The sequence below is a fragment of the Rhea pennata genome, chromosome Z (assembly GCF_028389875.1).
Source record: "Rhea pennata isolate bPtePen1 chromosome Z, bPtePen1.pri, whole genome shotgun sequence".
NCBI classification, from domain to species: domain Eukaryota; kingdom Metazoa; phylum Chordata; class Aves; order Rheiformes; family Rheidae; genus Rhea; species Rhea pennata.
This window is the reverse complement of record NC_084702.1, coordinates 33,159,465-33,173,133: the sequence shown is the minus strand read 5'-3', so window position 1 is coordinate 33,173,133 and position 13,669 is coordinate 33,159,465. Positions and strand designations below refer to the sequence as shown.

General features: G+C 40.3%; 1 protein-coding gene across 3 annotated transcripts in view; it reads left to right on the top strand.

Moving 5' to 3' along the window:
- The window catches only part of SEMA4D (semaphorin 4D), a 107,655-nt gene that overhangs the window by 92,550 nt on the left and 1,436 nt on the right, over positions 1 to 13,669 (top strand). For 2 of the 3 annotated variants that reach the window (XM_062600619.1, XM_062600618.1), the window contains 3 exons: positions 240 to 446; positions 11,848 to 12,057; positions 13,549 to 13,646. In XM_062600619.1, the coding sequence (XP_062456603.1) occupies positions 240 to 446; positions 11,848 to 12,057; positions 13,549 to 13,646 (515 nt within the window). Of the gene's footprint in view, positions 1 to 239; positions 447 to 11,847; positions 12,058 to 13,548; positions 13,647 to 13,669 lie in introns of those variants that run through there. The other variant, XR_009961304.1, reaches the window with a different exon arrangement.

Sequence of the window (13,669 nt, the reverse complement as noted above, 5' to 3'; positions counted from 1 at the left end):
TCTTTTCAGCTTTAAGTGGATGGGTTATATCCCTGTGGGGAATTGGAAGGACGGAGCAAGGAGCGTGGGTGAAGGAGGAGAGCGTTCTGCTGGCAGACTAGGGACATTTCCTTGTATTACCCTTCTAAATTCATTTGTGTTTTGGCATTGTTTCTTCAGTGTGTGATGTATTTCTTGCAACTTTTTTCCTTAGTACCCTCTTTTTTTTTTTTTCTTTTCTGTCCTCTTCTGTCACACAGCCTCATCTCCTATACCTTTCCCTCCTACTGGTACCTCCTTTTTGTCCTGTGTGGGATGTGATTCACCTCCTTCACCCACCAGTGCCCAGCCTGACGTTTGGTCTGGCACAGACCCTGTAAAGGTCATGTTGTTGCCACCTTTCCTAAGTGACCAGGCACAGCATGTTAGTGTCCGGGGACCCTTTCGCCTCTTCTGCCAAGCCACAGGTAAGTCTGAGGACGCCGCGTGAGCCAGCGCTTTCTGCGCGGAAGGGTTAGATGGGCGGCCGTGTCCTGATGAACGCGTTTGACGTAAGAGGCGACCGTTTCGGGACACCTTACGAACGTCGTGGTGACAGTCAGCAGTTTAGTACTTCCAGAATTGGGCACCACAAATACAGTACAGCAAAATACGGGCTCTGTTTTAGCAGCCTGCTTAAGTATGTTAACAGCCAGTTGACTTTAGCAGGCTGACTTTCATGTCCAGGTCGCTCCTGGAGTCATGATTGTGAATGGATAAGCTTAGCAAGGAAATACTTTTGCTGTCAGGATGTACACGGTTTTAAAAATACTTCTGTTGAATCCAAATTCGATTGGATTTGAATTTAGTTTATCTTCCTGGACCTGATCAGTAGCTTTTAAAAATTACTATTTTAAAAGGTTAAATTCTTAAGTAATGATAACTTTCATTTTATGAAGTAAATATTACCTGAGGCATACAGTTGAAGGTCAAAGCTGTTTTTTCAATGGAACTTCAACATTTGTCCTTGTTTGGACAGTAGTTGTCTGTTTAAGCTAAGTGAGTTTTAATGGATATAAACTGGTCTTAAGATACAACTTCATTCCTTGAAATAAGAGAATAAGTTTGAAATTGTTTAATACAGATTGATTTAAAAAGTAGCATGTCTTTTTATTGATATGTCTATGATTGTTAAAATGTTACATGGAATCAGATCAAAATTCTGGCATTTTCATTAGTGTGTGTCTTTACAAGGGTATGATTTGTATTTCCATGGCTAAAACCAACAACAGTGGGACCAGGTTTTCTAAGATGAATTTCTTCACTGCTGTTATAGACAGTATGCTTAAAAGCTTTGTATTTCCAGCATGAGAAAATTCAGAATGGTAGTGTAACTTACGGAGCAAAAGATATTTAAATAGTCTGATAATCATACTACAGATCAGGAATTTATTTTTAAATTATTTCCTTTTTTAATCCAGTGATGTCTCTGTATTTGAGATCTCTTAATGTCTGTTTTAACACATCTTTCACATGCTGCTGCTTAAAAGTTGTCAGTAATTGTAGTTGCCTTGGCAGTAAACTTAAGACAGAAGGAGCTGTGTCCTAAAGTCACCCCAGGGATTTCCCTGCAGAAGGTAGGGACAAGCAGTGCAAGGAGCTGTTATAAGACGCAGACTATGAAAGGCACAGCAATGACTCGGGGCGACCGGGCGCCCCCATACCTGGAGGGTGAGATGAGTCACCTGGGAAGGGGTTTCCACCTTCTCTCACAAAGCAGTGAATCACTAGACTTTTATCTTTTGGATGGGTGTTTCATTCTCTGTAGGAAATGAGACATTTAGCTGATACGTCACACTCCTCTTACTCAGAACCACAATTTTGTTCCATTGATTGAAAAAAAAAGGGAGGGGGAGGAAAAAAAAAAGAGGGGGGGGGAAAGGGTGTGTGGAGGGGAGAACAGAAAAGCAGCATACCGAACTGATACAAGCCTTCTGCATCCTTCTGGGATATGTCTCTGAGGATGTATAAATTTATTCCTGGGGGATAAGGAGACATATTGACCAAGAAACTCTCTACTAGGATTAATTCACATTCCTTCACTGATTGTTGATACTTCTTTAAATAAGCATAGCTCTAATGGAACTCTGTTTCCCCCAGCGATGATGATAATACAAAATGTGCTTGCAAGGAACAGAAGAGTAAAATGAGACTGGCAGAGAGTTAAGTGTCATATTTCGCTTTCTGATTAAAGGATGTGGTTTAAACAAGGTTCCCCCTCTGTAATGCAGACACATAGATTGCCACGTGGTCTGCTCAAAAAACTGAAGCTTTTTTTAATCAGCTTTCTAACATTATTTTAATGAGGATGATTGAGTTTCTTCTTTTAATCATAAATGGCTGCTTCAAGCTGTTTGCAAGTTCGGCAGGGGTTAGTTCTCCTACTCATCTCTCATTCGTCCCACATGTTTTAACCTGAGAGCCGGCCTATGGCTAATATTTCACAATCCTGTAACTGGCTCATTTCAACAGCAGCATTAAGTTGAAGTGGATACGGCACCTACAGCCACTTGTCACGTTTTGTTATTTTTTCTGGAAAAGGGGAAAAATTTTTTTTGAAGACTGAGTTACCTTTGCCCTTCCTGAAAAGAAAGAAATATATCTGCTCTATTAACAAATTGCTTCTCAGCTTTTCTCTCTGCTGCCCTGAAAAAAGTCTTGTGTTTTTCCACGTCTCCAAAGACCTGTTAAATAAGTGCTAGCAAATATTAAGTTTCCTGTATACTTTCTTTAATGCAACTTTGCCTGCATTATAGAATTTTTAAACACTTTAAAGGCATTTGAGGCAGGTGTGAAATAAATTGAACAGACAACTACACCATCTGGTGCAAGGGAAAAGGCGACGAGTTGATGATGTACAGAACTGCTTTGTAATTTATCTCTACAGTGCTCTGTTGAATATAAATGCAGTAGAAACAGGCTTTTTTTTTAGTAGGATTGGTTCTGCTTTAATATGTTACTTTGACACCCCCCCCAACTGTAGAGTATAAGTACATCTTTGACCTTAATTTCACAGGCAAGTTAGGTACCAGAATATTATGCTCAGCAACAGCATAAATGGATTTATAGATAATAAGGAACAGCAAAAAGCATCATGCTTTATTGTTGTGGTTTTGGCCTGCAGCTTTAGGCTGTATTTGTTTCCACGATGGCGAGACTTGCGACCTCCTCCCTTAGTTTTTCTGATGCTGGAGGGTTTCCATTACTGCTCCCTAAACTTTTCACTCCCATTTAAACAACTCTGGGAATGAAAACAAGCATTTTGCAAATGCAGCAATGGACTGCAAAGGAGTTGTTATTTCTCAGAGGTATCGAGACGGGTGCTGCGTGACAGCCAGGTTCGATGCCTGTGCCCTGCGCCTATGCTGTTCCAAGGGCAGGGCACGATGCAGGAACGCTTGCCCTGGCAGTGTGGGAGAAGATCTGTAATTCTCTAGGATCAAAATCACGAGTGAAGCCTGGCGTCCCACTGAAAGGCCTGGAGGGGAGCGGGGGAGGATACGGTACGTGGCACTTCGGGGGGCCCCGCTGCAGGCGGAGGAAAACGAGACAAGGTGTCTGCGTAGCCAGTCCCAAAGAGGCCTTGCCCCAGGCCGCCTCCAAATGCCCGAGCTTTGCCTGATACCGCCAAGAAATGACGCAAAACAGGCCTCGGCAGGGGCCTCCTCCCTCCCGAATCTGCCGATCCTGGATTTGCCCCCCCGGATCGGTCGCAGGGCCGCCAGCCCGCAGCAGCGGGGCAGCTTTCCCTCCCCGCGCGCTCGCGCCCCAAGCAGCAAGGGGCTGCTTGGAGGAATGACTCGTGCTGGGCAGCAAAATGACCGAGTCCAGGGCTGTAAATCACGGCATTTCAGGATCTTGCAACTGAGTTTAGGTGGGATTTTGTTAACACTGTAATCTTGGTTCTAAGTGGAATACATACAGAAAATATATTTGTGCTTTTTTTTTTTAACCAACTGCTGTTCTTTTTTTTTTTGGGGGGGGGGGGGGGGCGGGTTGTTTTATAAAATAATCCCCAGAACATCATCTCTTCTCAGCGTCTTAATACATGTTTCTCAATAACTGTGACTGATGGGTCATCAGTAGTTTTTCAAACATGAAAATGCTACTGTGTGTTTGAGCAGCAGTTAAATCTCTTAAATAGAACTGATAGTCTAGAGAGGAAAAGCTCTGCCTTTCCCAGAAAAATTCAATTCACTGCATAAATACTTCAAAACTTCCTAAAATATTTTGTTAGTTTTTAAGTAGCATATTTTGAGATTAACATGGTGTGCTTTGCTGAAACAGTACTGCTGACTTTAATCTGCACAGTTACTTATTAATCCACACTTGGTTTATCTTTATCCTCATGCGGGAATGCTAAATTTGTACCTTGCCAACCAGTTGTATATCCTGCTTTGTGTATTAGCCTGTCCCCAAACCTCCGGTGTCTTAGCTCCTGCTAGCTGTCTGCAGTTTGCCTGCAGCATCTGTGGCTGCAGGAATCTGATAGTAACTGTGAATTTGTCATTTTGCATAGTGTGGTTTTGTCCTGCCTCCTTTAATGATTCCTGCACTGGCTGCATCACTTGGAGGCACCGGGGTACGATAAGATCATTCCTTCCATGCAGGTTGGTGACATGCCACCTCTTTTTTATTATTTAAAGTCCATGTACAAGGTAACATATTAAGGAAACAATCTTAAATTTTCAAGCTAACAGAAAAGGACTTAAGTAATCACTTGAGCTTGGAAGATCATTTGAATATAAATAAAAATCTCTCAGATATCAAACTAAAAACATCCCTTTCCCTGCTGTAGATTGTGATAGGTCACGGCTGTCAAGTGCTGGCACTGGTTCTTTCAGAAATGGGGACTGCGGGGGCCCTCATAGATCGAGCAATGCGTATACAAAAACAAGAAAGCCTTGTTAAGTGGTGGTATTACCGTCCTAGCTCTGCTGGCTCCTCGGTAGTGGCACCTGTAAGACGATGACATGACTGCAGCATTCTTAAATTCCGGTATCAGCAGCAAGTTTGGCAAAATCATGTAAAAATTTCTTCTGCTGTGCGCTTTTATATGCAAAGACAACGGCCAAGTTAAGAAAAATGTGGAAAATGTGCAAGGACATTTACTATACATATATTTTTTTGTTAACATAGCCTTTCTTTTAAGGACTAGAATAAGCTTACCTTAAAGATAATGTCAGTCTAAGACATATGAGGATAAAGATGGAGGATAAAGTAGATGGGGAAGTAAAGCCAAGGGCATATTATTAACTAACTCCTCTTCAAAAGATTCAAATCAGCACAGAAAAATAAAGGAAATGTTTTCTTGTGCAGTACTGTACAGCTGACTGAACTCGTACAGGTCTTTCCTGTGCAATGAATAATAATGTGCAGAAGTTGGGAAACTTCCTTTGTATGACTTTTCTTATTTTTTGAAGTATTTATAAATTAGCAGGTATCATTAAAATCCTTCCCCCCAGTGAGGAAATCAGTCTGGTTAGGACGAGTAATTGTAGCCTGCAAACAATTGCTACTGTTGTAATGTGCTTAAAGCTTAATACATTTGTAGCCTATCCTGTATTATCAAAATACCAGGGAATTTTGTAAGTATGCTTGTATATTGCTAAATTATATCAACAACCTCATCTGCCAGCAGAGGACTGTATGTAAATTAAGACAATTGATAGTGTTCAAACATCTGAAATGGCCTAATGTAAAAATTTTTGGATCCTTTTGGATCCTTTACCCTTCTGACAGGATAATCTATCTGAAAGGTCTACTGAGAGTCAGGAAAGCAACTGCTACCTTCTGCTTTGGTTAAAAACTGCACAAAGGAATACCTGTGCGAAGCAACAGCTTAGCCCTTTAGTTTTGGAATTAGGTGCTGCCTAGGTTTTTGCAGAGACAAGCTGATTTGATGACAGGGAAAAAAACAACCCCAGCAGTATGCACGATCTGAATTTTAATCTACGCATGCAAGCTAAATGTGTGCGCGTTACTGACAGTCATAGATCCCACCTCTGTCAAGGATTATTGGGGGACCAGGAGAACTGTGCAAGAAAAAGCTGTCATGGGTTCTGCAAAACAGCTTTTATGGTGTGATGAGTTATAAAGAAAATGTGAAGTTTGCTTCACATTTGGGTTTTCAAGATTCAAATAGACCTTCTATAAGGTTTTCCCGCACATCTCTTCTGAAAAATCTCAGGAAGAGATTCACTTTGCTCTGGGTTTGCTTCTATACACCATTTGCTTATAAGGTTTTATTTCACCTCCTTGCTTAGCTGTTCTTCTGTAATTCATCATAAATATTTAAGTTGTTCTCCTTGCCTAATATGGAACTGTGATTCTGTAGTTTCTCAGCTGAAGGCTGGTATTAACTCCTAAACCCTTGTCATGATTGAGAAAGTTGGATTTCCCAATCCTACCTAGTGAGACATATGACAGATTTGGGTTGGTGTCAAACTCCCTGCAATATAATGTCAATGTTCATGTTCTTTTCTTCAGAACTTCTTGCTACCCTGCTTGACCCTGTTTGCAAACTCATGCCCTGGACTATAGTGACTATCTTTACCCTTCTTTTTCTCCACTTGCCTTTAACAGCCACAACCTGTAGGCTTATAATAATTAATCCCTCAATATGATGGCAGATTAACTGGGTAATTATTTAGAACGCTGCTGTCGCTATTTTTTTAAACCATTTCGTCAGAAACTTCTTACCAGAACTGCTTCAACAGTATCACACGTAAGCTAACTCAGACCGGAAACTCGACATCTAGTTCTAGCTGATGTAGCTGGATCTAACTAGTCTCTAGTTCCAGTTTGCTAAGAGTTAGGCTAAGTAATCTTTACAGACTATTATCTAGGTTCCCATTGCAAACCTTTTCTTTCACCCACTGAGCGAGTATCTAAATTCGTCCTGCTGAAGCTGGGCTCCCCGGCAGCCGTGTGTTGCGTTTCCGTCTCGTAGATAACCCAGCCGTCTTCCCCATCTGCTTCTAATTTTTTGCTGAGAAGGCAGATGCTGTGCCCTACTTCCATCTGCGTGCGTTGTGCGTTGCCTGCGCTACTGACAGGAGACTTTTTTCGGCTTATATGTGGCTCATATTTCACACCAACCCCCCCCCCCTTTTTTTTTAAATCTCGTCTCTTTTGATAACACAGCATCAACTTGCAGGGTTGATGTTTTATAAAGGTACTAGTAATTTAACAAAGGCTCTACAGTTTTGAAAGAGGATGTCAGTGTTCTTCCCTGTATGTTACTTGCCACTTGACATGATAATCTTTGGTGGCCTTTATAGAAAGGTCTGTTTTCCTTGGGCTTTTTATGTGAAATTTTCCGCTGCTGTTTCAAGCTATTTGTGCTTTCTTTAGAAGGCTCATGGATTGCGCTTACATTTAAGTAGGAAGACCTGCTTAGCTGGGGTATAGACTGAAATGCAAGGCCCTGCCTAACACGTCCTTTTCAGAAAACTGCAAGGGTATTTGTGTAAAAGAGGATCGTGATTTAAGGATTCTTGTCTTTCCCCCTCCTCCTCCAACCTGCAACCCTTCCGGTTGCTTCGTTTATTCTTCAGCTACTTGTCCCAGTCGCTGCCGTGACTCCTAAGACTCACGGCGCTCTGAGCAGCCTCCAGTTGAGTCTCCCTTCGCTTACGGAGCCGTGCGGGCAGCCGCTTGCCATGTTAATGATTAAGGCTGGGCTAACCTTTTCCTGGGCTCACTTTGATCTGTGATTTAAAATAATCTTTCCGCGCTCAGATTATAGTGTTTTTAAAACTTAATCCCTGCTCTGGATGACAGCTTCCTATATGATCTTGATAGTCTGAAATCTGGGATGTTTAGTTCAGCAGCATTCATGCAAGCAAAGCTGCAAGCTAAATACTGAGCGTTAAACCCAGATGTCATTCTTTTTTTAAGATTAACTTTTCTGATTTTTTTTTAATCTGCTGCTTGCTGTCAACTTTGGCAGGGTTTTTATATATTTCCTTTTTTATATATATGTTGTGGAATAAGGGAGAGCAATTTCCAAACCTAAACTTTCTGTCACTTAAGAAGATCATCTCTGGTGGCACTGCTGTGCTGAGATGATAGGAATTTGTGAAAAAGCCTGTTTGTTACCTTGCTAAAACTTCTCTTCGGGATACCTGTCAGTTATCTTCACTGAATTTTAACTTGTTTTGGGGTCTGGGAGATGAGTTAGCTGGGGAAAGCATTAAGAGGTTGAGACTTGCTGACAGTTCATGCTTTCTTTTACCCTATTTACTTCCCTCCATCTCAAGATGCTTTTGACGACTAAATTTTAGGAAAGCCTCGTTTTGATGTTATCCTTCCGGAACCGCCTAACAATGTGGAAAAATACTGTGCTAAGGCAAACCCGGCACGGTAGCGCTTCGCGAGTATGTCGCTCTACAGCCTCGTTAGGTGGCTTCTGAAACGTGCACGCAGCGCCGCAGGCTTTGGCGTCCGACGGAGGGAAAGGGTCTGGCCAGCATTGCCCCGCCGCTCCCCTCCACCTTGCCGTGTCAATGAGCTCCGCTTCATCCATAGTCTCCTGCCTTTAAATTAGGATCCCAGAGCTTTCTTGAAATCCTGCTGTTCTGAATCTGTAGCTTTATACTTTAGTTTCAATTCCACTGCACTGGATTTTTTCTTTTGTTAAAATGGGGAATTTGCACGAATTCTTCAGTGACTGAAGTTAGGCTCTAGGTAGAAATTTACTTTACGACCAGCTGCAGCGGTGTAAGTAAGTAAGTTTTTTTACTACTACCTCTGTCTGCTGAAATAGTTCCTTGTGGAAGATTGTGAGGGGAAAAATCCATTTGGCTTTTAAATGTATGGTTTCTGCAAACCTGGCTGACTTGGGGTAGGTTACAGAGTCCATGTTGCCAGCAGAGCTGCCAGGGTAGTAACATTTCACTCCAAGCGCTGACAGCAGAGGTATAGAAAATTTAAACCTCTGCAAAAGAAACAAACAACCATATTCACAAATCCTGCAAAACTGAGGAGCTTTCACTGAGAAAATGTATAGGTCTGAAGGTGCAGCAAGGGGTTTTTGTTTGATATGTTTTTATTTTTAATTATAACTCTTAGCCTTCCACCTTTTAAAATAGTCTAGGCATTCATTTAAATTGTTAATAATTATTTATTAAGACATTGGTTTCAAAGTAAAATATTTGAATAGTCTTCCGTTGTTGCTTAAATGGAGCTATCTGCATATCTGGACTGTCTTGCTGTTTAATTCTTTGCTTGAATATTATGTACTAATAAGACCACTTTTTTAAATCTTTCAAGCATTCTTAAAAAGGATGGCAATGTAAGTAGATCAAATATTTTAGAAATGCATACTTTGTAAGGTTTTCACTCAACATATTTCATTTGTGTTATGAAAACTGTAATAAATGTAGAATACATAGTATCTTTGAAAAATAGTTCCCTGTTACATATTTAAGTCTGAATTTATCTTACTTTAGAGTTGTAGCAAATTTAAATTTAAGGAACGGGACGCAAGGTTTTTGCAGATGAAACCGTTTGTCAGCGTAAGCTTCTATTGCTCAATCATGAGACGCAAAAAGTAGAGAAAGCAACGGCCAGCCTTGAGGAGCAGGACTGAACCGCAGTGAAACAGGAAGATCAGGAGATGCCCTCTCTTCCTTGCAGTTCACAACAGACACCTGACCAGTGCTTGCATCCAGCTTTTGCTGCTAAGTAGCTTGCACAAGTCTTGCGCTGACTTGCAGGATTACTCGAATAATAGTTGGATTTCACACTTCGGAAAACGGTGTGTCTAACCTGAGCTTTGGGTAGCGCTGTGATCTTAAACGAAAACAGAGCCAATTCTTTGGTGTAAGTAAGAACAGGAAACATTTGGAATAATTTTAGGGAAGCGGTCTCCTGCACTGTACATGCCGCTCTGTCTCCTGGCTCTAAAATAAGGTTTTTCCAAGACACTGCTTTTAAGCACAAAATAGTTCTAGTCTCACGTTTTAGGACCTGAATTACTGCTAATAAACTTTGTGAGCTTGTGGCCTTACCTAAGCACCTGGCTTTTAGCTTCACAACATTAGAGTAGTAATTCTTTCTTTGACACTTGTCAAAGCTCATCCAGAGATCTTTGTCCCATCATTCCCTCTTCTGATTCATCTTTACTTTGGTCAAGTCAGTCTTCGTTTCTCCATTCTAGATGATAGCTTGACCTCCAGTGATCACTTAATTTCTCCTCTGTATTAATACAGTGTCAGATACAGATGTTGCATCTCTTAGAAGTTCTAATCCAGAATAACCTCCAAGGACATTCTCTGAAGGTAGGTTTCAGGTCTTCGAAACCTCATTTTTTAATTAAAGATTTCTGGTGTGGGACTATGTTCATATTTACTTGGTATTCCTTCTGTTTGTCCAAAACCAACTTCAGCCTTACTATACTGAAATAATTTGTTCATGGTTCCAGATTTCCCATGTTTTTAGCTACATGTCACCTACATACTGTTAACAGCAGCACAATCACCCATAAAAAATTGAGAAATGACTGTCTGCTAGGCTAGCTGTAATCAGCATGTGCTTGCCCACCCCACTTTTGTCAGAGCTGTTGTCAGTGCTTCTAAAGCACTTTAGAGATTGTCCCACTTCTCCCTCTCTCTCTCTGTCTCTCTCTCTTCCTCAGAGATAAACTCTTACCAGTTTTAACCGAATCATGTTCTCTGTCATTCATCCTTGCTCTTAGGACTATTTTATTTCAAATTGTAGGGTATTAGTTTTGTTTCCAAACAAATTAAGAATTTAAGTCATTATACTGAGAACATTCACAAGCAGAAAGACTACCTTCCTTTTTTTGTGTGTCTGCTTGCACAATAATCTACAGTATATGTAGTTTTTGAAAGAGACACAGACTCAAATATTTTTTCTACAGAAAAATGCTGCATCAATTTCCAGTCAAAAATACTCAAAGTTAGTTTCTGTAGTAAGTTACCTGTTCCCTCAGGACATACAAAAATCTTTTATTTTCTCTCAATCTCAAATTTTACATCATCTCTTGCTAAGTCTAGTCTGGATCATACTCCCTCGAGGGCTTAACAGACATGTTTTAAAAGTCAGTGTTACTGCAAAGTTCTTTCTTTGGCCCAGATGTTTTTCTTTTAAATGAAAAAAGCTCTGATGTTGCCAAATACACTTCGGCCAAACTTGCTGCTTTTCTGGGAATAGCTGTTCTGTCCTCTGGGCTACAGTCAACCTCTGATGTATTCAAATTCTGACCTCGCAGGTAAGATGAATAATGACAATAAAGCAAAAGGATTACATTGCTCTTTGTTGTTAATCCAAGCTTCTTCCAACTTCTCTCTTGCCTAATTGCTGTGACTAATGGTTCTGTGCTTTTTCTGATTTTTCTTCTTTCATTAGTTCTAGTATCTTTGATGCACTGAGTTATTCAACTTTTTTCCCCTCCTGTCCCTTATTTCAGGTTTTCAATGCGTGTCTCAGATGGTCTCTACTTTGTTCCATAGCTCAATCAAGCACTAGGTAGCATTACCTAGTTTTGTAGGTAATCGCTGCAGATCACAGATAGTGCCAGTTTCATTATCTAGTCTAATCATGTTTGCAGGGTAAATTCCCACTTGTGCAAATCCAGACACTTCCTTTCTGCAAGGTCATTTACAACTTTGGCTTGAACCTCATTATCAGTGTTAGCTTTCAGCTTTTTGGTACCCAGCATTTTAGTTAAAGAAACCTAAGAAACATTACAATCAACCTTTGAATCCAATCTTAAAGTCTAAGTAAGTAAGTCTTTCATTTTCTATTCAAAGCTTTTATCTTAGTAATTTTCCTGACATAAGCTGACTGATGTTTTTACAGGTCCAAGTGATTCCCATTTTGTCTGGAAGAAGAATGGAGAACAGATGAAGGTGTGCATCATGGAGCAATCTCATACACTGATTGATGGCAAACTGCATATTCTAAGCTGGGTGAAAGATTCAGTATCAGAAAGTACAGAATATAAATGCTCAGTTGTCTCAGAAGTTGGGAACGCAACATCAGAAGTGCTCATCACAGTTGAAGATAAAGGTAGGCTGGTGCTGGATGTACGCCCTGTTTGTCTCCACTCTGGTACACAGAAAGCTCTGTAATTATTTCACCCATAGAACACACACACATAGGTGGAGATGTACCCACTTCAAGTGTTTGGTTATGAAAAGCGTTTACAGCCATAAAAAATAGCTTTTCCCCCCCCCCCTCCCCTAAAGAACTAACCTGCAAATTAGCAGTTATGATCTAGAAATGAAACAGTAACAACTGCTACGTATTACAGAAGCCTTGCAGAAACAAAGGGGGCTAAATACATCTGAGGCAAATCATAAGCTCTTTTTTTCACCTCAAACAAAACTAATAGACACATATTGGAAGTCAGGTTAATATTAAGGAGAACTATAAAGGAGTAATACTTTGCAAGAACTATACTGGGTAACAAAAAAATTTTAATGCCAAGGAAGTCAAATAATAAAGAGACACCCCCATCCCCTCCCCTCTATTAAAAAAAAAAATAAATCATCTGTATCCAGGTGGGGGGACAGTTCTTATCTCTTCATTTTGATACTAATGGACAGGAAGTCAGCTAGTTGACTTGAGCATCTGGACAAGATAAATTCATCTTTAGGTGCTCAGAACCGACTGAAGAAACTCCAGCATTCTTTGCAAGTAGCTTTTGAGAACTTACTTAGACCTGAAGAAGGGTGTATGTAGTCTTTAAAAAGAAAAGGAACAAATATGATAAGAGTATTTTCTGGAGGAAAAAAAATGAATTATTTGTAATTAACTGGTCAACATCAAATGTGAAATTCTCAAGAGCAGCTCATCCCAGCTTTTTTCAGGGATAAAAGAAAGCAGGAAGGAACTTGCATAGTTTCTTGCAAGCATTCCAGTCACTTTAAAGTTAGTCTCAGAAGCAGAATAAAGAGCATTTTGGTAAAACTACTGTAAGTGTAAAACAGTTGGCTGCTTTCACTGTGGTCCAAAAGATTCTATCTTGTCACTAGTGTCTTGAAGGATAAAAAGAAAATATTTATTAAATCTGTGTATGCCACCACAGCAGTAATAGGAGCTGCAAGAGAAGCTGGCAGACAAGAAGATCAGAACTAAAACTTTGTCAAGTTAAGATGTGGTAAAACAGCCTTTTCTTAAATTCTTTTATGACAAACATATAATAACTAGCTACATAACATTATCAAAAAATGGGAAATAACAAACTCAACATAGCTTCTAAATGAATTTAGCTCTTCTAACTGGTAGGTCATATCTTCTAGACCTTGACTCATAGATTAAAGGTGCTAAAGCTATTTGCTCTGGAGGTTAAAAGGTCTGCTGCAGAGGGGAAGATGTGACTGTCTGAATAGAGGTTATTTCCAATTAGCTTGAAAACAGGTAGAGCAGAACAGAGGATGAGATGCTGGATTTTGCTCCTTCAAGTCCTACCCTCTATGAGAATTACTGCAACTGAATAAATCCACTCACTTGGTTATTACTTAGTTATGCAATCATCCTGTTGTTTACAATTTTCAGATAGTACTGGTCAGGATGGATGGACCAAAGAATTTGATAGCTGGAGAACTGCCATCAGTGAACATGACAAGATGATGCAAAACTGGAAGAAGACATGGGTACGAATATGAGGCTGGAATAT